This window comes from Procambarus clarkii, chromosome 34, assembly GCF_040958095.1.
Source record: "Procambarus clarkii isolate CNS0578487 chromosome 34, FALCON_Pclarkii_2.0, whole genome shotgun sequence".
In the NCBI taxonomy this organism is placed as follows: domain Eukaryota; kingdom Metazoa; phylum Arthropoda; class Malacostraca; order Decapoda; family Cambaridae; genus Procambarus; species Procambarus clarkii.
Genome location: NC_091183.1, coordinates 2,931,439 through 2,955,535, shown reverse-complemented (window position 1 = coordinate 2,955,535; position 24,097 = coordinate 2,931,439). Strand labels below are relative to the sequence as shown.

At 47.5% G+C, this 24,097-nt stretch overlaps 1 protein-coding gene across 1 annotated transcript in view; it reads left to right on the top strand.

Annotated features, from left to right (window-relative positions):
- The window catches only part of LOC123762207 (uncharacterized), a 96,200-nt gene that overhangs the window by 51,632 nt on the left and 20,471 nt on the right, over positions 1-24,097 (top strand). The window contains exon 4 of the mRNA XM_045748586.2: positions 22,745-22,781. Coding sequence (XP_045604542.1) covers positions 22,745-22,781 — 37 coding nt within the window. The remainder of the gene's footprint in view (positions 1-22,744; positions 22,782-24,097) is intronic.

The window sequence follows — 24,097 nt, the reverse complement described above, 5'->3', positions numbered from 1 at the left end:
GAATATACAAGGTGACGTTATTTCATAGCTTTACCTCAATGCTATAATTCTTACAAGGTTTAGATAAATAATCAAAATAGTCCAAGAAAGCGTTACTTATCTGTTCATATTTGTGTCGGTGATGCGTCAATACGAGTCAAGTTAACAAATCCAGACATGAACTTGGCGGCCCTTAATTGCTGGTTAGTCACCTCATTTTTCCAGTTGACCTCCCCCCCCCCCTTTCCATTCATGACCAAACCTCACATTCACTCCAACAAAAAATCTTCCACTTACTGGCTATTCATGCCCGTGCCACCTCTTGGGTGGCTTCATCTTCATCAATCAAACAATCATCATCCCTTTCCAGCAGCTAGTTGCCGTCGTGATGGCTTGGTGGGCAGCTGCTGTAGCATGGGACCCTTTTTTTTTTTTTTTTTTTTTTTTAAGCCTTATGCTTCTGCTGTTCTCTTCATGAATTGTGGTGGATGCCTTTTCAGCTAACGTTTCATTTTTCCTTCCCTCTCTTCCCCGTTCTGATTGTCATTTTCCGCCGACTTTTTGCCATTGTAGATTATTCTTCAAGGGTCTTCTTCTGTTTTGACGCTCGGGTGTTTGCGGAGGCACACTCTTTCACCTGTGTGCCTCAAAAACGTACCCAACGTTTCGAAAAAGGGAATGCTTTTATTGTCAATCTTTGCCTTAGTTTCTGAGCCCGATATCGACGAACTGACGGTGCTTAAGGTTGCGATTGCAGGACGGATACCTATGATACAACGCTTGGGTGCATCGTGTCGAGTGTCCTATCCTCTAATTATGGATCCATGGTGGACATGAGGGACTTATTTGTAAAATACATTTTTTACCTGTTAGTTTAGATGCAGATATCTGACTTTAACTTCTCAGAATCGTGGGGTGGGCGACCAGGGCCCCCAAGTCTGACTATGATGGAATGCCAGGCTGTGTATCCCCCGCTACATTGGGCCCAGACCAAGCTGCTTCTCTAACTCTCCTGACTCTAACTCCTCTCTGCCCCCTCCCACCTCCGTGGTAGGGTTGAGCCCCATGTGGTGACCACCTCATTACCTGGAGTTGCTCCATCTCTCATTGTAACAACTGCGCCTTTATTCCCCCCTCCCCTTCCCCTCTTACTGGGGGTCCTCGGCGCTGTCGCTTCCGCAGTCGAATGTGCATGATTCCTTCCAGTTCTAATATATTCCAATCTTTGTTTGGTTCTGCTACATGGACTAAGTATTTTGATCTCAGTCTTGTTGATTCTACACATCCAGATGATTTATTAATTCATATACACCTAGTTTATGAATTAATGCACAAGGGGGCATAACTGGCCGACTCCTCACAGTGTTCAAGAGAGAACTGGATAAGCACCTCCAAAGGATACCTGATCAACCTGGCTGTGACTCATACGTCAGGCTGCGAGCAGCCGCGTCTAACAGCCTGGTTGATCAGTCCAGCAACCAGGAGGCCTGGTCGACGACCGGGCCGCGGGGACACTAATTCCCGGAAGCACTTCAAGGTAACCTCAAGGTAAGGTAAGGTAGTTGATTCGGTGGATACTTTGGTCACTTTTAACCCCACCCATACTGGTACACATGTTGTTGCAGCCCCTTCTCAGGAAGCGGCTGCCCACTTAGCCTCGTCGTGCATTGGGGAGACCCCTGATTGGTTCTCCAAAAATGGCCGGTTAAATGCTATCATTAGTACAGCTATTCTCCCGTACCATGTTGCGACTGGTGATAGGGAACTGGACAAACTGCTATGAGGATATTAAACATGTCGTTGATGTCCCAGGCCATTCTATTCGCCAGATTGATACGTTCACTCGACCCCCTCGTGGTCGTTGTCATCAGCCTCTTCGCGTGGTTAAGATAACTTTTGATAGTAGGTCTCATCTGTCTTCTGTAATTCCTGCTGGTGCCAAGTGTGTGGGAACCGACCTGTGAGTTTTATATTTGTTTAATTTATATGAATTTATATTTACGTTAATTTATATACTTCGATAGCAATTTGTATAATGATAAGTGGACTGTATTTCTGCAATAATCTCATAATCTCACAAATCGATCCTCTACACATTAGGGGGGGGTTTATATTTATATTATATGCAGCCAATCAAACTACAAAATTAACTACATACATTGAAGAGGTTCCTTATCTTATAGTACAGCAGGTTAGTCCACCAGGTATAACTAGGGTGTAGACACCAAATTATCCTCTTTGAGGTAGCTTCCATATCACCCAGTAACTGGTGCACAAATCTTGCTTCCTCGTCTTGACCTGTCAAAAGTGCGCTAGCTGTGAAGCCAGAATCCTATATATGACAAGTATTTCAGAGAAAACTGTACATGGAACATGAAGACCTGGCTTAATTACCTTTAGTTTGAGGCTATGTCGCGTTCTAACCGGGTCACCCTATATAATGACATTAATGGCCATAAATGAAAGATACATGGGTTTCGGAAAGAACACTTAACTTGAATTTGTTGACAGCGTGTGATAATGGTACACCTTTGGTTTCCATAACACTTCGTCCAAGTAAATTTAACAGGAGCCGAATTTGCTCCCGTGTGAGCCTCTGGTCTCGTTTAAACAATGGCTGTTTAACACTCCATACTATTGACGTTACTGGCCGACATTGTCCAGATATGATAGGAGCTAAATTTGCTCCACACGTCTCGGTGGTGACACAACAATGGCTGCCCCCCTTCCTCCTGACGCCTGGCCTACTTTGTCCAGATGTCAATAAGTGATAGAAGGGTCACATTTACTCTACTTTAACATTGATAATTAAGTTAATTTATATAAGATGTTTTATGATGGTAAAGTCCAAAGACTAATGTATTTAAGAATAATTCCCACCATAATAGGTGGTGAATTATAATAGTGTGTGGTGATAATATCCCGTTTTCTTTAGACGGTAATTCCACTACAAGTTACGTTTTCTATGGGTTACTTGTTTTTACAATTCAGCTATTATCTGTATGATATATTAAATGGTGTCGGATTTTCCGACATAATTCCCCAGGGGGCTGCTCACGGGTCGAAGTCCTGTTTAGAACAGACGAACACCGATACTCCTCCTTCGAATTATTACATTAATTTGATGTTAGTAGTTAGTAATCACACATTTGTGTGTCTGTTCGTACAGGACGGATGTCCCGTACTAGAGTTGCAGGGGTTAGAAGTCTAATGCAATTTCATTTCCCTGTCAACTCTTGAAAGGCTAATATTCAAGCCTTATTACATATTATTTAACTCAGAAGACTGGATGTGATCAAGTACTACAGTCAAGTATGATTCAGGGACTGCAGTGAGATCAGTGACATTAGATATAACTTGAAGTTTCTTCAGGTAACTGGTCACTGATATATAAACACTGAGGCCCATGGAATACATCTTGATTAAATAATAAATGTATCAAATCAGTCATCAGATTTACTGGGGTTTAATTTAATTAATTGATTCAGAGGATTGAATAGCTCATCATTAAAGTAAAGTATGGTTCTGAGACTGCAGTGGGTTCAGTGACATTGGTCGCAGTGACTTGTAGCTGTTTTAGGCTACTGTTCACTGATTTGCCACTGAGGCCTCATGAACTCATCTCCAGCTTTAAATGATGATACTAACATCAACCTCTGTTGGTATAGTCAGCTGTAATCTCCTTAGTATAATGCTACTGGAGAAATATAATCAGCTGACAAATTTAGATTTCTATTGGTATTGTTTATCTGCAGGCTTAGGTCTCCTCAGGCTTGATACTGGGCCTGAGAGTAATTTACCTCCTGCAGAGTTTAACATGGTTATACCCTGATATTTAGTAGGGCTACCAATGAATTGATGGTAGTAGTCTGTCCCACAAGGACAGCCATTTGGCATTTGATTTGCTCAAATTTACCTGCAGCTGCTTGATAATAGCTTTCCAGGTCAGCATAATCAACTGTTGATTGTTGTGACAAATCTTCACATTTCTTGATCTGTCTTGTTAAGTGGCCTTTAAGACCTGCAAGGGTTCTTTTCATTCTCCCTGCATTATCCATACTGGCTAGTTGGTGAAGCCTTGTGGGACTTGTACTTGGGCTGCTCATAATACTGAACAAGCACTGATGGTAGCCTAGGGTAAATTCTGCACTCGCTAGGCTGTAATCCTACCTCTACTAGAGGTTAGCACTTAAAATTAATACACATTATATATATATACAATCATCCACACTAATGATTTGAGTGATAAACCAGTGTCACTGGAAGTACCTTTAGGTTAGCTCTTCTATATCACCCTAGGATGGAATTGACACTAATTAATCACTCAAAGGTGTAATGATCATAAGTAAATTATTATATATACAACTCAACTCGAGTTGATAAAAATTACACCCAAAATAGGGTCTGGACCATTCATTAATGGTGTTAGGTTAATCAATATAGTACAACTGACTATGGTAATAATGGGACTAGGATGAACGATAATAGTTCAACTAGTCATATCCTACCCTGTTGTGGGTTGGCAATTAGTAAATATTATATTGAGAACACTAGTGCAGTATATATTAAATGATTCTCTATTTTGGAGAAATAATATACACAATTATTGATAATAGCCTCTTAATTAGCCTCTATGAAACTTCTAATATTATCTAGAAGTATTAAATATTATTAGTGACCTCGCGAAATAAACTCCACAAAATTCGTAGATAATCTCTCGCGAAATGTAACACCACGAAATCCGTGAACAATCTTGCGAGGACACAGCCACTAATTTGGCTGGCTTCTATATTAGCGCTGTCATTTCACAGAATAACACTCCACCAAATCTGTGGGTGTGCATGAAACCGCTGACGAAGCTGATCTGGGCTGAGGGAGGCTCCTGAGCTCCCACGAGGCTTCGCCGCTGTCTTTGACTGGCTTTGTTTAAATAACACTGCACTAGTATATTTAATGAATCCACTGGTTAACTGGTTCATCCGGTACTAAGATGACCAAATGTGGGTTCAAAGGATCAAATAATCCGTCATCCGGTTCGAAGATGACCAATAATGTGGGAACCGACCTGTGAGATTTATATTTATTTAATTTATATGAATTTATATTTACTTAATTTATATACTTCGATAGTAATTTGTATAATGATAAGTGGACTGTATTTCTGCAATAATCTCATAATCTCACAAATCGATCCTCTACACATTAGGGGGGGTTTATATTTATATATATGCAGCCAATCAAACTACAAAATTAACTACATACATTGAAGAGGTTCCTTATCTTATAGTACAGCAGGTTAGTCCACCAGGTATAACTAGGGTGTAGACACCAAATTATCCTCTTTGAGGTAGCTTCCATATCACCCAGTAACTGGTGCACAAATCTTGCTTCCTCGTCTTGACCTGTCAAAAGTGCGCTAGCTGTGAAGCCAGAATCCTATATATGACAAGTATTTCAGAGAAACTGTACATGGAACATGAAGACCTGGCTTAATTACCTTTAGTTTGAGGCTATGTCGCGTTCTAACCGATCACCCTATATAATGACATTAATGGCCATAAATGAAAGATACATGGTTTCGGAAAGAACACTTAACTTGAATTTGTTGACAGCGTGTGATAATGGTACACCTTTGGTTTCCATAACACTTCGTCCAAGTAAATTTAACAGGAGCCGAATTTGCTCCCGTGTGAGCCTCTGGTCTCGTTTAAACAATGGCTGTTTAACACTCCATACTATTGACGTTACTGGCCGACATTGTCCAGATATGATAGGAGCTAAATTTGCTCCACACGTCTCGGAGGTGACACAACAATGGCTGCCCCCCTTCCTCCTGACGCCTGGCCTACTTTGTCCAGATGTCAATAAGTGATAGAAGGGTCACATTTACTCTACTTTAACATTGATAATTAAGTTAATTTATATAAGATGTTTTATGATGGTAAAGTCCAAAGACTAATGTATTTAAGAATAATTCCCACCATAATAGGTGGTGAATTATAATAGTGTGTGGTGATGATATCCCGTTTTCTTTAGACGGTAATTCCACTACAAGTTACGTTTTCTATGGGTTACTTGTTTATACAATACAGCTATTATCTGTATGATATATTAAATGGTGTCGGATTTTCCGACAAAGTGCTCCGTTCAGGAGGACATCCCTTCTCGACTCAGCAATAGGTGCTGGAGATTTGTGCATGGTCTTTTCAAATGCACAAGTAAGGTATCTATGCCCCTTGTGTGGAGAGTGGTCATTTTAAGAAAGTGCTCCTCCCAAGCTCACTGCATCAGTTGCGGTGACGCCAACCCTACCTTCTCCCCGCATGTATGCACTACAAATTTGAAAAAGCATCCTCAATTTGAAACATCACAATCATTTATCTCTTGTGATATTTATCGCCATGTATGCAGTGTTCACTGTTTCTCTGGCATGTCTTATGCTCGTGTGTTGCATTCCACTTCTCGCCCTCTCCCACTTTCTAGTCCCCCCCCCCCCCTCTGCTCCTCGACTCTCTCGTCACTTACTAGATTTACCTATGCCCCATTACCCTGATTTCACTGATCCAGATCCTTCTAATTAGTATACTGTATTCTTCTTTGCCCTTGTTTCTTCATTGTTCTCTGTTTCTGTTCTCTATTCTTGACAATGTCTATTCTTCAATGGAATATTTGTGAACTTTATGCAAACTTCCAAAAATCTCCAATGCAACCATAAATTGATAACGCAATTTTCACTGCTTTGGTGTCAGTCTCAAGGAGCCAATGTTTGGTGCTTGTTCTTGTCGCTTCCATAGTCATTCCTTTCTCTTCTTCCTCTAACTTTTGCAGGGGCCCCATAACTATGTTCTCTTGATTTGTACTAATACTCTCTTCGTTTCTCTACTCTTTCAGTCGCACATTCAGTGTTCTGCGGCCTGTATCTTTGTGAGTAAGTGATATACAGTCTGTTCTTTTATCTCCGCCCAAATGTTCCACTTTCTCTTCCTGATTTTAAACACCTGTTAGACTCCTTACCAGCGCCTGTGCTCCTTTTGGGTGATTTTGACTGCTTGCATACCTAGGGGGCGATGTTCTGACAAACACCCGGGCCGGGGGGGGGGGGGGGGGACCTTCTCAAACCATTTGTCCTCTCCTTCTCTGTCCTTCTGAATTGTGGTAAACCCACTCATGTTGTCTCCCTCACTTGTACCCTTTCCTTTCTTTGATCTATCTCTGCTCGTCTTCTCTTTATTTAGATTTCACATGGCGGTTTCTATGATCCTCTATAATGGTGATTATTTCCCCTTCCTTATCACTTTTTCTCTCTCTTTTCGCCTTGCACTCTCCTTGCCTAGTTGTCACTTTGCAAGGCTGACTGGAATCTATTCAACCTACATGGAATTTCAGACCTCTCCGATCTGCCTCTCCCTCAAGGGTTTCCTTTTTCATGACACTATATTAGACTGTTCCTCGCTCTTCCTACCGGGGCACGCGGAAGTGCGTTCCCTAGTGGACTATAGACCTCCCAGGCTCTGCTGTAATCATACAGCCTGGTAGAAACACCGACATACGGCTGCTTCTTTTCTTATGTTTCTGAAGGCAAGTGCAGTGACCTGTACAGCTAAACATGAGAGTTGGAAATCCTATGTCTGTACCAGTACGACTGACACTCCTCTGTCCCTGATGTGGAAGAAAATATGTAAGATAGGTAAGTTTGTTCTAAATGTCTCACCAGTCCTTCAACTCCGTGATTTTATTGTGGCGGGTCCCAGTGTCTGTCGCGTTTCAACTGGGTTCCCACTTTTCGACTGTTAGCTCCGGTTCTCATCTTCCTCCATCGTTCCTCTTTTGTAAACCTCTTCTTGACCTTGTCCCTTAGATTTTCGCACAATCTCTAACTTCCCTATAACGATCCCTTTTCTCTCCAACTCCAGTCTCCTTTGATGCTCTGCGGTTCTACAGCAGCGGGCTCCGATGACATTCATTATGAGAGGCTTCGCCATCTCCGCCCATACACCGTTTCAGTATTTACTGAATTCGTAAAACCATATCTGGGAAATGTCATTAGTCACTGAGGACTGCGGCGGTTGTTCTTCCTTTTCGGAAACGAGGGTCTCTAGGGACATATCCTAAGGACTTCTGTCCCGTTGCCCTTATGAGTTGTCTGCAAACTCTTTGAACGTCTGGTCAATGTCTGTCTGATGTGGTTTTTGCAAAACTATTGCCACCTCGTTCCTTCACAACTTGGCTTTCGCATGACTGATGTCTTGGTGAACTTGGAGGTCTATATTCGTACTTCCTTTGCTGCAAAGACACCTGTTGTTGCTGTTCTTTTTGACCTGGAAAAGACATATGACACCACCTGGCGAGACCATATTCTCTCTCAATTTCGTTCTTTTGGGCCTTCATGGTAATCTCCCTCTCTTCCTACAAAACTTCCTCTCTATTTGTTGTTTTCAAGTGAGGCTGGGTGCCACTCTGCCTTTCTTCGGCAATATGAAGGTGTTCCTCAAGGTAGTGTTCTGAGCACTTTTCCTGGTTGCCCTCAATGTACTTCTTTCCTCCAGTTTGTCTGGGATTTTCTCAGCTCTATGTTGACGATCTTACACTTTGCTGTCGCGGTGATGATTTCCCTTCCCTAAAATGGCGGCTCGAATTTGTGACTGATGCTGTGTCGTCCTGGGCCACCCATCATGGTTCAAGTTCTCTACAACTAAAACTTGTGCTATGACTTTACTCTGAAGCAGGTCGTTCTTTGTCCCCCCCCTTGTTGCCTTATGGTAATCTCTTTTTGTACAAACACTCCATTAGGCTTTTGGGGTTAATCTTTGACACTCGTTTGTCTTAGTCGCCCCATGTCTCTTACTTCCGAGTTGAATGCTTTAAGGCCTTTAACTTACTTAAGTCTCCAAACTATCCCCTCCTGTGGAACATCCTCCCAGCGAGTATAAGACATATTGCCGGAACAACCGTGGACATCTTCAAAAAAAAATTAAATAGTTTTCTTCAAGGAGTGCTGGACCAACCTGGCTGTGGTTGGGCCTTCGAGCCGCTCCAAGCAACTGCCCAGTGGACCAAACTCACAAGTTAAGCCTGGTTTCGGTCTGGGCTTGGGGAGTAGAATAACTCCCAGAACCCCATCAGGCAGGTGGTTTGTTCCCTTTCGTACCACTGTACAGTTGTCTCGCTGACAAGGTTCTCTTTCGGTTGGCTTGCCATTATATCCCCAAGTGTCATTCAATCCTTGTCATTCCATAGAGGGTCTTCCTATGTTTAGTAGAACCTTGACCTACGTGACTAAAACTTTTACCCCTCCTACAGTTCTGTAGTGTAGTGCCTATTGCTTGCACACTTTTCTTCACGTTCCCATTCCATTTCCCTCTTCACAGATGGTTTGAAGTCTGCAGACGGTGTAGGCTACTCTGTTGATTTTCCTGACCACGCCTATATGTGCCTGCCTCCAGAGACTAGCATCTTTACAGCACAACTTTATGCTATTTTGAATGCTCTTCAACAGCTTTCTTGCTGCTGTTACGGTGCCCTCTCCTATTTCTTTCGTTTGCCGGCTTAAAGAGTCATATCAAGCTCTCCCTACTGATTCTCTGAGGTTCAGGGAGTCTAATGATGTATGTGGCGACCAGACCGACTGCCATTTAATGGAAGGAGGTTATATTATAAGTTGTAAATAAGGAAAATTGGCGCCCTGTTATAAAATGAAACAGTATCCCCTAAGGCAGATATGACCTTGTGGAAGGGACACTATGCCGATCGCGGATTGGCCGACGTAGGTCGCGGGCGACAAATCAGGGCCCGCCATGACGTCACCGAGTGCCCCGGGCGGCGCCAACGTCAGAGTTGTACTGACCGTGGAAGCGACAGGACGCGCCTCGGTCTGCTCTCAAGGATTGGAGGCTCTGCAAGCCTTGTTCAGTGGATTGAGCTGGCCTTCGTTGCCCACCATAGTTATTGGAGACCCTGCGCTTCTGGGAAGCCAAAGAGGAACCAAGTTCAGTGAGCAGAGAAGTGCCCAAACTTGGAAAATAGTCGGCGACGACGCTGGGCGGCGCCGCTGGCTGGACGTTGAGGTCTGGAAGGTGGGCGAGCAAGCTAGCTGTGACTGGGGTCACATCCACTGAGAATCTTGGAAGGACGACACCGTGCCTAGGACAAGGAGCGACGCCCTGTGGGAGAGGCGAGTGTGGGGAAAGATAGTGATTAGCTCAGCGCCCATCGATGAACCAGGATTGGGGCAGCTGAATCTCAGGGATTGGAACGGCGACGACGCGAAGGCTTCACGACACCTGAGGACCTGTGGAACGCCCTGGATCGTCGAGGATCGACCCAAGGAAGCGTGGGAACCTCACACCATCGAGGGACAGGCGTCGTGAGCCAGGAGTGTAAGGTAGATCATTTTTCCCTCCCATTACCCCTTGTATGAGTAGGCTAGTTAGGCCACAATATTTACTTGTGTATGTGGCAGCAAGACTTTATTACTTTAATAGTAGAATAGGCTGCAAGGCAGCTTGTGTCCAGGACTGTCAGAGAGGACAGTGTGTATGGATGGCAGGACAGTGAAGAAGAGGTGCCGACGTGGTGAAGAGGCCCTCCTGTGAGAGTGTGAGACTCCTGTCTTCCTGCCCAGTTGAAGGAGAGTTGGAGGTCGTGGAAGAAGAGGCTGACGATCTCCAGACTCATCATCCATATTCCATATTCATGTATTACTTGTGATTGTGTGTGTGTGTTCATGTAATTTGCGTCAGTAAATCCACACATTTTATTACTGTGTTTGAGTGTGCCTCCATTTGTGATATTTCTCTATGAGCATACATTTCTGGCTACAAACGATATATGATACACCCACTGAACTGCATTGCTGGGGTGCAGATATAATAACCCAGCTGGCGACCTTGCTAAGAGGAAGATAGAGAAGACAGGCGGGAAAGGAGTTCCTGCAACCTTTTTTTTGTCTGGCAGGCAAGACTCAGAGAGGCTATGGTTATAGGTAAGCCTGAGTCTTCCTTCACTCCCCCATGGGTCTAGGCCGGAACTGTTAACAGCAGTTTCCCCGTGGTTGACTGAAGGGCTTCCAGGGTGAATCAGTGGCACCCCTTTGTGGTGGAAGCAAAGACCTGCGGAGGTGGGCATTGTTGGTCCTATCTTGTGTGACCAAGGAGACTCCGGTGAATCCAGGGAGTCGGAGGGGCTGAGTATTTGGGCCCTTTGAGCCCCTAGCAGCCGAGTGTTAGCAGAGCCCCGGACCGCCCACCCCCCACGTGACAAGAGAACTGGCGACCTTGCCAGGATTCGAACCCCGGTAGCCAAGAACTGGGAACCTCGCCAGGAAGCGTGGATCAAGCTACAGTGTGGACCAAATTTCAAGACAAGTGTTGCCAGGGTACTAATACAGTGTGGCCAGTGAATTCGGTGGTACTGTTACTCAACCGGCTAAGGGACTGAAACGGTGAAATTAGTGCCTACTAACTTGTCTGTGCCGTCGTGTATGCTTGATGATATAGAGATGGAGGAAGACAAAGTAAAGAAATTTATTGACACAAGGGACGAGAGAATTTTGGAGGAGTGTACCAAGGCCCAGCTCCAACAAGTGGCAAACCACTTTGGGATCAGGTTGAGGACGACTAAGGTAGCAGAGCGAAGGATAGAGATCATGGCACAGCTCACAGCTCGAGAGGGAAGCGACGGGAGAGGAAGCCATCTCAAGAGGAGCCGTCCCGAGGAGAGCCATCGCAAGGTGAACCGTCCCGACTTAGGGCCTCCCCAAGCGCCTACCAGCGTGGAGACGAATTCACAGTGAACATGGGAGCAGTGGAAGGTCCAGCTGTAGTAAGAGGAGCCTGCAACTGGAAATAATGAAGATGCACTGGAAGCCCAGCTGCGACGAGAGGAGAGAGAAGCACGGCTGCAGCTGCAGCGAGAGGAACGTGCGGCTGGAGCTGCAGCGAGAGGAACGTGCGGCATGAGCTGCAGCGAGAGGAACCGTGCGAGCTGAGCTGCAGCGAGAGGAACGTGCGGCTGAGCTGGCAGCGAGAGGAGCGAGAAAGCTCGGCTGCAGCGGAAGAAGGAGAGAGACAACTGCGACTGGAGGAGATAAAAGGGCAAAGAAAGAAGTCGAATTGCGTCGCGTTGAACGTGGTCTGCCCTCACTACCTGCACGCGGGAATGACCTCAAGGTAAGGGAACGGTGACTTACCTACGTTCGAAACCACAAGAAGCTGAGGCGTTTCTTCGAACACTTTGAACGGATAGCAACTCTGAAGGAGTGGCCGGAAGATGATTGGGCTGCTCTGGTCCAGGGCAGGTTGACTGGTGAGGCCCGGGAAGCCTATAACATGCTGGACCTAGAGGAGTGTACTAGTTATGACGCGATTAAGAATGCGGTTCTCCCACTCATTCCGGCTGACTCCGGAGATGTACCGGAAGCGGTTCAGAGAGTGTACAAGAGCGTCGGGAAAGACTTACGCCGAGACCGCCAGGGATATGGAACGGAAATTCCTACGATGGTTTGAAGGCGGAGGAAGCGGAGTCGGTGGATGATATCAAACGACTGATAGTGATGGAGAAGTTTATGTCAGTGCTCCATCCTGAGTTGCGAGTAAGGGTGAGAGAAGGCAGGTATTAAGGACCTGAAGGCTGCGGCGGACCGAGCCGACATGCTGGAGGAGGCACTACATATCAGGAGGGGGTGGGCCCGCCCAGACACTCGCCTTACCCCAGGTCGGGAGGGAACTTTAGGAGTTCAGGAGGAGCGAGGACGGGTGGGGACTCTCCCAAGAGTAGTGTGCCCGATGAAGTAACGTGGTTCAAGAGCTCAGAGACGCGGGTAGGAAGCCCCAAGCTGTGAGCAGTGGACCTAACTCAGGAGCAAGTGCTGCAGTCCCGGACACGACGACAGGGAGTCCAAGGAGGACCCAGGGAGCGTCTGCAAGTGGTACCGCCAGAGTGACTAGCGAGTGGCCGCCCAGGGGAGGCAAGCCGATGCTACAACTGTGGGTGTAAGAGGACATTATGCCCGCGAGTGTGAGGAGCACCAAAGGAATGTAGGATTAATGTTGGAAGAGGAGAGAGTGTTTGTTCACACCCCATATTATAGTGGACCCAACGTGATGGTTGGGAAATGAAGTTGGGTGAACATCCCTTCGTTTTCGGGGCCAACGTGAAGTTTGGAAAGTCAGACCCAGTGGAGGTTGCCGTGCTTCGAGATACGGGTGCTGACATAAGTATGGTGACCAGGAGTATTCTCCCCAAGGAATTTAATGATTCACCTGTGGGCAGTGGTGAGGATACGCAGTGTTGGGGAGGAATACAGGTTGCCACTTCACGAAGTACAGCTGATTGCCGACTGCGGAGTCGAGAAAGCTATAGTAGCTGTAGCCCCTAAGTTACCCCTAGAGCATGTACAGATGGTGCTGGGGTAATGACCTCGGAGGAGGCAGGATACAACCCGATTGGGCCAAGAGTGCCTATGTTGCAAGCAGCGGTACAACCCTGCCAGGTGAGGTATCGGTCGCTCCAAATAATAGTGAGGAAGCCGAACTTCGCCAGGGAAAACGTCGCCAGAGACGACGACAACGAGGGCGAGAGTGCAGAGAGGTCGTCGGAGGTTGTGGAAAACCCCGACGAAGCCCTCCGACTAAGCCTGATGATGCGTGTGGAGGAGTGGCGAGGAGCAGCTGTACAAACGCCTGGGGCGGTGAAGAGGCTGCAGACCGCACTCCCCTCCATACAGAAAACGTAAATAAAGTAAGCTCAGTGGATGAAGCGAACGGCAGTGAGGGGCAGAGTGGAGGAACCACGACGCAGTGCACCCTATGCCGGCCAGATTGAATAGTGGTAGGTGCAAGATGAACCACCGTGGTGAGGTGAGCCACAGGGAGGTGGATGAGCCCAACCACGAACCGAAGAAGACGTCTGCAGGGAAGAGAATCTCATGGAGGAGTGAAGATGTTCGTCGGGAGACGAAGGAGCGAGTGGTATAGGAAAGGCAATACGAAGAAAAGCAGGGAATAGGTACACCCAGGTAGGCGCCAGCCTAACCAGAGGGGCATTGGGCCATCGCAAAAGCCTAGTGTGGAAGAGAGGAAGCTGCTGGATGGAGTACAGGTTACAAGTGCCACTGTGAGGAGACAACGCACCTACGGGAGAAGAGGAACCGAGAAGAGAGAAGATTGGCGAAGAGGAGATCATGAGAGGAAACATGGAGTACCTGTAGGACGCAGTGGAAATGCAAGACTATCTCGGAGTGCACGACGCGGTGGAGGCGCTGCATGCACTGAATCTTACAGTGGTAACGAGCCGTGGGAGTACACTCGTAGCCACGGAGAGAGGATTTCTTGTAGGTGTTCAGGGAACACCCGTCACACCCGGTACTATGCGAGGTGGAGATACAATGAGGCAAGTGACTGGCAAGGTGGTACGAGCCACGTCACCAACTGGAGGAGTGACACTTCAGGAACGGAGAGGAGAGAGTATAGATTGCCCTCTTGAGTGCTGCTCTTCCGATATGACTCTTATTTTAAGGGGAGGGGTATGTTACGGTGCCCTCTCCTATTTCTTTCGTTTGCCGGCTTAAAGAGTCATATCAGCTCTCCCTACTGATTCTCTGAGGTTCAGGAGATCTAATGATGATATGTGGCGACCAGACCGGACTGCCATTTAATGGAATGGAGGTTATATTATAAGTTTGTAAATAAAGGAAATTGGCGCCCTGTTATAAAATGAAACAGTATCCCCTACGGCAGATATTGACCTTGTGGAAGGGACATTATGCGATCGCGGATTGGCCGACGTAGGTCGCGGGCGACAAATCAGGGCCCGCCATGACGTCACCGAGTGCCCCGGGCGGCGCCAACGTCAGAGTTGTACTGACCGTGGAAGCGACAGGACGCGCCTCGGTCTGCTCTCAAGATTGGAGGCTCTGCAAGCCTTGTTCAGTGGATTGAGCTGGCCTTCGCATGCCCACCATAGTTATTGGAGACCCTGCGCTTCTGGGAAGCCAAAGAGGAACCAAGTTCAGTGAGCAGAGAAGTGCCCAAACTTGGAAAATAGTCGGCGACGACGCTGGGCGGCGCCGCTGGCTGGACGTTGAGGTCTGGAAGGTGGGCGAGCAAGCTAGCTGTGACTGGGGTCACATCCACCTGAGAATCTTGGAAGGACGACACCGTGCCTAGGACAAGGAGCGACGCCCTGTGGGAGAGGCGAGTGTGGGGGAAAGATAGTGATTAGCTCAGCGCCCATCGATGAACCAGGATTGGGGCAGCTGAATCTCAGGGATTGGAACGGCGACGACGCGAAGGCTTCACGACACCTGAGGACCTGTGGAACGCCCTGGATCGTCGAGGATCGACCCAAGGAAGCGTGGGAACCTCACACCATCGAGGGACAGGCGTCGTGAGCCAGGAGTGTAAGGTAGATCATTTTTCCCTCCCATTACCCCTTGTATGAGTAGGCTAGTTAGGCCACAATATTTACTCGTGTATGTGGCAGCAAGAACTTTATTACTTTAATAGTAGAGTAGGCTGCAAGGCAGCTTGTGTCCAGGACTGTCAGAGAGGACCAGTGTGTATGGATGGCAGGACAGTGAAGAAGAGGTGCCGACGTGGTGAAGAGGCCCTCCTGTGAGAGTGTGAGACTCCTGTCTTCCTGCCCAGTTGAAGGAGGTTGGAGGGTCGTGGAAGAAGAGGCTGACGATCTCCAGACTCATCATCCATATTCCATATTCATGTATTACTTGTGATTGTGTGTGTGTGTTCATGTAATTTGCGTCAGTAAATCCACACATTTTATTACTGTGTTTGAGTGTGCCTCCATTTGTGATATTTTCTCTATGAGCATACATTTCTGGCTACAAACGATATATGATACACCCACTGAACTGCATTGCTGGGGTGCAGATATAATAACCCAGCTGGCGACCTTGCTAAGAGGAAAGATAGAGAAGACAGGCGGGAAAGGAGTTCCTGCAAACCTTTTCTTTTGTCTGGCAGGCAAGACTCAGAGAGGCTTATGGTTATAGGTAAGCCTGAGTCTTCCTTCACTCCCCCACTGGGTCTAGGCCGGAACTGTTAACAGCAGTTTCCCGTGGTTGACTGAAGGGCTTCCAGGGTGAATCAGTGGCACCCCTTTGTGGTGGAAGCAAAGACCTGCGGAGGTGGGCATTGTTGGTCCTATCTTGTGTGACCAAGGAGACTCCGGGCTGAATCCAGGGAGTCGGAGGGGCTGAGTATTGGGCCCTTTGAGCCCCTAGCAGCCGAGTGTTAGCAGAGCCCCGGACCGCCCACCCCCCACGTGACAAGAGAACTGGCGACCTTGCCAGGATTCGAACCCCAGTAGCCAAGAACTGGGAACCTCGCCAGGAAGCGTGGATCAAGCTACAGTGTGGACCAAATTTCAAGACAAGTGTTGCCAGGGTACTAATACAGTGTGGCCAGTGAATTCGGTGGTACTGTTACTCAACCGGCTAAGGGACTGAAACGGTGAAATTAGTGCCTACTAACTTGTCTGTGCTGTCGTGTATGCTGATGATATAGAGATGGAGGAAGACAAAGTAAAGAAATTTATTGACACAAGGGACGAGAGAATTTTGGAAGAGTGTACCAAGGCCCAGCTCCAACAAGTGGCAAACCACTTTGGGATCAGGTTGAGGACGACTAAGGTAGCGGAGCGAAGGATAGAGATCATGGCACAGCTCACAGCTCGAGAGGAAGCGACGGGAGAGGAGCCATCTCAAGAGGAGCCGTCCCGAGGAGAGCCGTCGCAAGGTGAACCGTCCCGACTAGGGCCTCCCCAAGCGCCTACCAGTGTGGAGAGAATTCACAGTGAACATGGGAGCAGTGGAAGGTCCAGCTGTAGTAAGAGGAGCCTGCAACTGGAAATAATGAAGATGCAACTGGAAGCCCAGCTGCGACGAGAGAGAGAGAAGAGCGCAATGCAGCGAGAGGAACGTGCGGCTGAGCTGCAGCGAGAGGAACGTGCGGCTGAGCTGCAGCGAGAGGAACGTGCGGCTGAGCTGCAGCGAGAGGAACGTGCGGCTGAGCTGCAGCGAGAGGAGCGAGAAGCTCGGCTGCAGCGGGAAGAAGGAGAGAGACAACTGCGACTGGAGGAGATAAGGGCAAAGAAAGAAGTCGAATTGCGTCGCGTTGAACGTGGTCTGCCCTCACTACCTGCACGGCGGGATGACCTCAAGGTAAGGGAACGTGACTTACCTACGTTCGAACCACAAGAAGCTGAGGCGTTCTTCGAACACTTTGAACGGATAGCAACTCTGAAGGAGTGGCCGGAAGATGATTGGGCTGCTCTGGTCCAGGGCAGGTTGACTGGTGAGGCCCGGGAAGCCTATAACATGCTGGACCTAGAGGAGTGTACTAGTTATGACGCGATTAAGAATGCGGTTCTCCACTCATTCCGGCTGACTCCGGAGATGTACCGGAAGCGGTTCAGAGAGTGTACAAGAGCGTCGGGAAAGACTTACGCCGAGACCGCCAGGGATATGGAACGGAAATTCCTACGATGGTTGAAGGCGGAGGAAGCGGAGTCGGTGGATGATATCAAACGACTGATAGTGATGGAGAAGTTATGTCGGTGCTCCATCCTGAGTTGCGAGTAAGGTGAGAGAAGCAGGTATTAAGGACCTGAAGGCTGCAGCGGATCGAGCCGACATGCTGGAGGAGGCACTACATATCAGGAGGGGGGGCCGCCCAGACACTCGCCTTACCCCAGGTCGGGAGGGAACCTTAGGAGTTCAGGAGGAGCGAAGGACGGGTGGGACTCTCCCAAGAGTAGTGTGCCCGATGAAGTGAACGTGGTTCAAGAGCTCAAGAGACGCAGGGTAGGAAGCCACAAGCTGTGAGCAGTGGACCTAGCTCAGGAGCAAGTGCTGCAGTCCCGGACACGACGACAGGGAGTCCAAGGAGGACCCAGGGTAGCGTCTGCAAGTGGTACCGCCAGAGTGACTAGCGAGTGGCCGCCCAGGGGAGGCAGCCGATGCTACAACTGTGGTGTAAGAGGACATTATGCCCGCGAGTGTGAGGAGCACCAAAGGAATGTAGGATTAATGTTGGAAGAGGAGAGAGTGTTTGTTCACACCCCATATTATAGTGGACCCAACGTGAATGGTTGGGAAATGAAGTTGGGTGAACATCCCTTCGTTTTCGGGGCCAACGTGAAGTTTGGAAAGTCAGACCCAGTGGAGGTTGCCGTGCTTCGAGATACGGGTGCTGACATAAGTATGGTGACCAGGAGTATTCTCCCCAAGGAATTTAATGATTCACCTGTGGGAGTGGTGAGGATACGCAGTGTGGGGGAGGAATACAGGTTGCCACTTCACGAAGTACAGCTGATTGCCGACTGCGGAGTCGAGAAAGCTATAGTAGCTGTAGCCCCTAAGTTACCCCTAGAGCATGTACAGATGGTGCTGGGTAATGACCTCGGAGGAGGCAGGATACAACCCGATTGGGCCAAGAGTGCCTTATGTTGCAAGCAGCGGTACAACCCTGCCAGGTGAGGTATCGGTCGCTCCAAATAATAGTGAGGAAGCCGACTTCGCCAGGGAAAACGTCGCCAGAGACGACGACAACGAGGGCGAGAGTGCAGAGAGGTCGTCGGAGGTATGTGGAAAACCCCGACGAAGCCCTCCGACTAAGCCTGATGATGCGTGTGGAGGAGTGGCGAGGAGCAGCTGTACAAACGCCTGGGGCGGTGAAGAGGCTGCAGACCGCACTCCCTCCATACAGAAACGTAAATAAAGTAAGCTCAGTGGATGAGCGAACGGCAGTGAGGGGCAGAGTGGAGGAACCACGACGCAGTGCACCCTATGCCGGCCAGATGAATAGTGGTAGGTGCAAGATGAACCACCGTGGTGAGGTGAGCCACAGGGAGGTGGATGAGCCCAACCACGAACCGAAGAAGACGTCTGCAGGGAAGAGAATCTCATGGAGGAGTGAAGATGTTCGTCGGGAGCGAAGGAGCGAATGGTATAGGAAAGGCAATACGAAGAAAGCAGGGAATAGGTACACCAGGGTAGGCGCCAGCCTAACCAGAGGGGCATTGGGCCATCGCAAAAGCCTAGTGTGGAAGAGAGGAAGCTGCTGGATGGAGTACAGGTTACAAGTGCCACTGTGAGGAGACAACGCACCTACGGGAGAAGAGGAACCGAGAAGAGAGAAGGTTGGCGAAGAGGAGATCATGAGAGGAAACATGGAGTACCTGTAGGACGCAGTGGAAATGCAAGACTATCTCGGAGTGCACGACGCGGTGGAGGCGCTGCATGCACTGAATCTTACAGTGGTAACGAGCCGTGGGAGTACACTCGTAGCCACGGAGAGAGGATTTCTTGTAGGTGTTCAGGGAACACCCGTCACACCCGGTACTATGCGAGGTGGAGATACAATGAGGCAAGTGACTGCAAGGTGGTACGAGCCACGTCCACCAACTGGAGGAGTGACACTTCAGGAACGGAGGGAGCGAGAGTATAGATTGCCCTCTTGAGTGCTGCTCTTCCGATATGACTCTTATTTTAAGGGGAGGGGTATGTTACGGTGCCCTCTCCTATTTCTTTCGTTTGCCGGCTTAAAGAGTCATATCAGCTCTCCCTACTGATTCTCTGAGGTTCAGGGAGTCTAATGATGTATGTGGCGACCAGACCGACTGCCATTTAATGGAAGGAGGTTATATTATAAGTTTGTAAATAAGGAAAATTGGCGCCCTGTTATAAAATGAAACAGTATCCCCTAAGGCAGATATGACCTTGTGGAAGGGACACTATGCCGATCGCGGATTGGCCGACGTAGGTCGCGGGCGACAAATCAGGGCCCGCCATGACGTCACCGAGTGCCCCGGGCGGCGCCAACGTCAGAGTTGTACTGACCGTGGAAGCGACAGGACGCGCCTCGGTCTGCTCTCAAGGATTGGAGGCTCTGCAAGCCTTGTTCAGTGGATTGAGCTGGCCTTCGTTGACCACCATAGTTATTGGAGACCCTGCGCTTCTGGGAAGCCAAAGAGGAACCAAGTTCAGTGAGCAGAGAAGTGCCCAAACTTGGAAAATAGTCGGCGACGACGCTGGGCGGCGCCGCTGGCTGGACGTTGAGGTCTGGAAGGTGGGCGAGCAAGCTAGCTGTGACTGGGGTCACATCCACTGAGAATCTTGGAAGGACGACACCGTGCCTAGGACAAGGAGCGACGCCCTGTGGGAGAGGCGAGTGTGGGGAAAGATAGTGATTAGCTCAGCGCCCATCGATGAACCAGGATTGGGGCAGCTGAATCTCAGGGATTGGAACGGCGACGACGCGAAGGCTTCACGACACCTGAGGACCTGTGGAACGCCCTGGATCGTCGAGGATCGACCCAAGGAAGCGTGGGAACCTCACACCATCGAGGGACAGGCGTCGTGAGCCAGGAGTGTAAGGTAGATCATTTTTCCCTCCCATTACCCCTTGTATGAGTAGGCTAGTTAGGCCACAATATTTACTTGTGTATGTGGCAGCAAGACTTTATTACTTTAATAGTAGAATAGGCTGCAAGGCAGCTTGTGTCCAGGACTGTCAGAGAGGACAGTGTGTATGGATGGCAGGACAGTGAAGAAGAGGTGCCGACGTGGTGAAGAGGCCCTCCTGTGAGAGTGTGAGACTCCTGTCTTCCTGCCCAGTTGAAGGAGAGTTGGAGGTCGTGGAAGAAGAGGCTGACGATCTCCAGACTCATCATCCATATTCCATATTCATGTATTACTTGTGATTGTGTGTGTGTGTTCATGTAATTTGCGTCAGTAAATCCACACATTTTATTACTGTGTTTGAGTGTGCCTCCATTTGTGATATTTCTCTATGAGCATACATTTCTGGCTACAAACGATATATGATACACCCACTGAACTGCATTGCTGGGGTGCAGATATAATAACCCGCTGGCGACCTTGCTAAGAGGAAGATAGAGAAGACAGGCGGGAAAGGAGTTCCTGCAACCTTTTTTTTGTCTGGCAGGCAAGACTCAGAGAGGCTATGGTTATAGGTAAGCCTGAGTCTTCCTTCACTCCCCCATGGGTCTAGGCCGGAACTGTTAACAGCAGTTTCCCCGTGGTTGACTGAAGGGCTTCCAGGGTGAATCAGTGGCACCCCTTTGTGGTGGAAGCAAAGACCTGCGGAGGTGGGCATTGTTGGTCCTATCTTGTGTGACCAAGGAGACTCCGGTGAATCCAGGGAGTCGGAGGGGCTGAGTATTTGGGCCCTTTGAGCCCCTAGCAGCCGAGTGTTAGCAGAGCCCCGGACCGCCCACCCCCCACGTGACACTGCCAATCTTCCTTTGTTTTTGTCAATCAATCTCGCAGTGCCTTCATGGCTTTAGAGTCCTTTAATCCAGTCCATCCTGTGGTAGTTAAAGTTCAACATTGGCTGTTTCGTATCTAGCTGATTTAAGACAGTGGCATTTTGCTGTGTTCCCAGTCATATTGGTATGTCCTCAAATGAACGTGCGGATTCTGCCGCTAAGAAGCCGCACTTGTTCCATCTCCTGTAAGGATGTTTCTTATTCCGACTTATAAAAGTTATTTCTCAATCCTTGCCCATTGGCATGATGGTAGTTGGTCGTCTGTTATTGGTAACAAACTGCGTGCACTTATGGACAGTGTGTCATCATAACCTTCCTCCTACCACCGTAACTGGTGGTGGGAAACGGTCTTGCGAGGTTACGCGTTTGTCATACACGTTTAACTCATGGGCATTTAATGGAGCACCGCCCTGCTCTTTATTGTCCAAACTGCATTGTCCTCGTATGATCCTGCATATCCTTGATGATTGTCCAGACTTTCAGGCTGTGCATGCGTCTTGCTTCCATACCGTCCCTCGTGGTCACTTGTCTTTTGATAGAATCCTTGGTGAATCGGATACCTTTAATATCGTTCGCCTTATGTGCTTTTGTTCTCGTATTGGCATCCATTTTGCTATTTACTGCCTTTTGAATGTCCCACACATTTGATGATGCTACTTGGCCTTCTCGGCTTTGTGCCTTCTTTTGATAATTGCTTATTCTCCATTTGATTTTCTTATAATATTCAATATTAGGTAAATCTTTCATCGTGGCAGTCAGTATTGGGTACAGCTTTCATCATGATAGTTAATCTTGGGATCAGCTTTCATAATGGTAGTCAAACACCTTTCATCATAGGCAATCTTAGGTACAGCTTTCATCAAGTAGGCAATCATAGGTACAGCTTTTATCATAGTAGTTAATCTTAGGAACAAACTCCATCATAGTAGTCAATCTTAGGAACAAACTCCATCGTGGAAGTTAAGCTTAGGATTAGCCACCATCATGGTAGTAAATCAGTCTCCATCACGTTAGTTAATCGCAGAAAGAGCTTCCATCATGGTAATCTCAGGAACAGCATCTATCATTGTAATCAATCAGGAACAGCCCCATCATGGTATCAATCTCAGGAATAGATTTCATCATGGTATTTAATCTCAGAAATAGCTCTCATTAAAAGTATCAGTACCATTATGGAACTATGAAACTTTTCACTTACGAAATATGGGATTATGTAGCCTTAAGACCTTCCCTAATTCCATTTCCTTCCCAGCAGTGAAGGACGACTATGCCAGATCTTGTGATGCACTGCAGCTTTAATTTTCCTTACTAGTCAGTGTTTGAGATATTCTAATAACGACACTATCCAGCACTTAATGACATCACTATTACAATTAAGTCTAACTATTTGTATGCACCATTTAAAAATTCATATTCTGATAAATAATCTCTTAAAAAATATTTATTTATATTGCAGTGAGAAAAAGAAAAAGGTTGAGAAACAGCAGGAAAAGGTAAGTAAATAATACTGTTTTTCTGTCTATATTTCTAAGAAACTTCACACACTTTTCAAATGCAATATATTCTATCGAACTTTTAAGTTTTTGATAACAGGTATTACACAATCGATTCCTCACGTTCTTCACTTACTCCCAACATATATGTTTTTTTCTTATCCCTTCATTAAGAATTCCTGTTATGACCTACAGTAGGGGATCTGATTAGTGGCCAGGTCTCTGTCCGTTTCTCACTACCTCCCCTCCCAACCTTCCAGTCTCCTTATTCTACCTCCCTCATTCATGTTTCCTCTTCCATTCTCCCTCCCTCTCCCATTCTTTTTTTTTTTTTTTGAGATATATACAAGAGTTGTTACATTCTTGTACAGCCACTAGTACGCGTAGCGTTTCGGGCAGGTCCCTGGAATACGATCCCCTGCCGCGAAGAATCGTTTTTTCATCCAAGTACACATTTTACTGTTGCGTTAAACAGAGGCTACAGTTAAGGATTTGCGCCCAGTAAATCCTCCCCGGCCAGGATACAAACCCATGACAGCGCTCTTTTTCTTTTTCGTTCTTGCAATGGGTAAAACCTGCTCCAGTAGCACTGAATCAACATTATCGAAGTTATCGACATTGATTCAATGTATTCGACGTTGATGCATTGTCACTAAATCTGTTATTATTATTACTACTATTATTAACACATTTAGGTACATGTATGAATAGCTTCTTTGATTGTGGTTCTAGCTTTCTTGGTAGCATGAAGGAAAAGAATACTAAATGCCTGTGTTTTTCTTCTTTATTATAAAATATAATATCTTTGGGCCACGAGCTAGTGTGTGTGACGCGCTGCTGCTGAAGATAGTCTGATCTGTAGGAGTGGAGTCACACTTGGACGTGATGCACATCTGTGCGCAGTGTTGATGCTGCTGTTGACAACTGCTGAGTTGAGTGATGGCAATATGCAGTCGATGAATGAGGTCACCGCACACGGCCAATGTGCGTCCAACACATGTGCATTTGTGCAACTGTATGAAGGGGAGTGCAGTGTGTGTCAAAACACAAGTTACGTGATGCTACAAATCCCCATCACAGAATGGTTAGTCATACAGAGGTATGTGATAAATAGTCTGCACTCTGGGTTAGTCATACAGAGGTATGTGATAAATAGTCTGCACTCTGGGTTAGTCATACAAAGGTATGTGATAAATAGTCTGCACTCTGGGTTAGTCATACAGAGGTATATGATAAATAGTCTGCACTCTGGGTTAGTCATACAGAGGTATATGAAAAATAGTCTGCACTCTGGGTTAGTCATACAGAGGTATGTG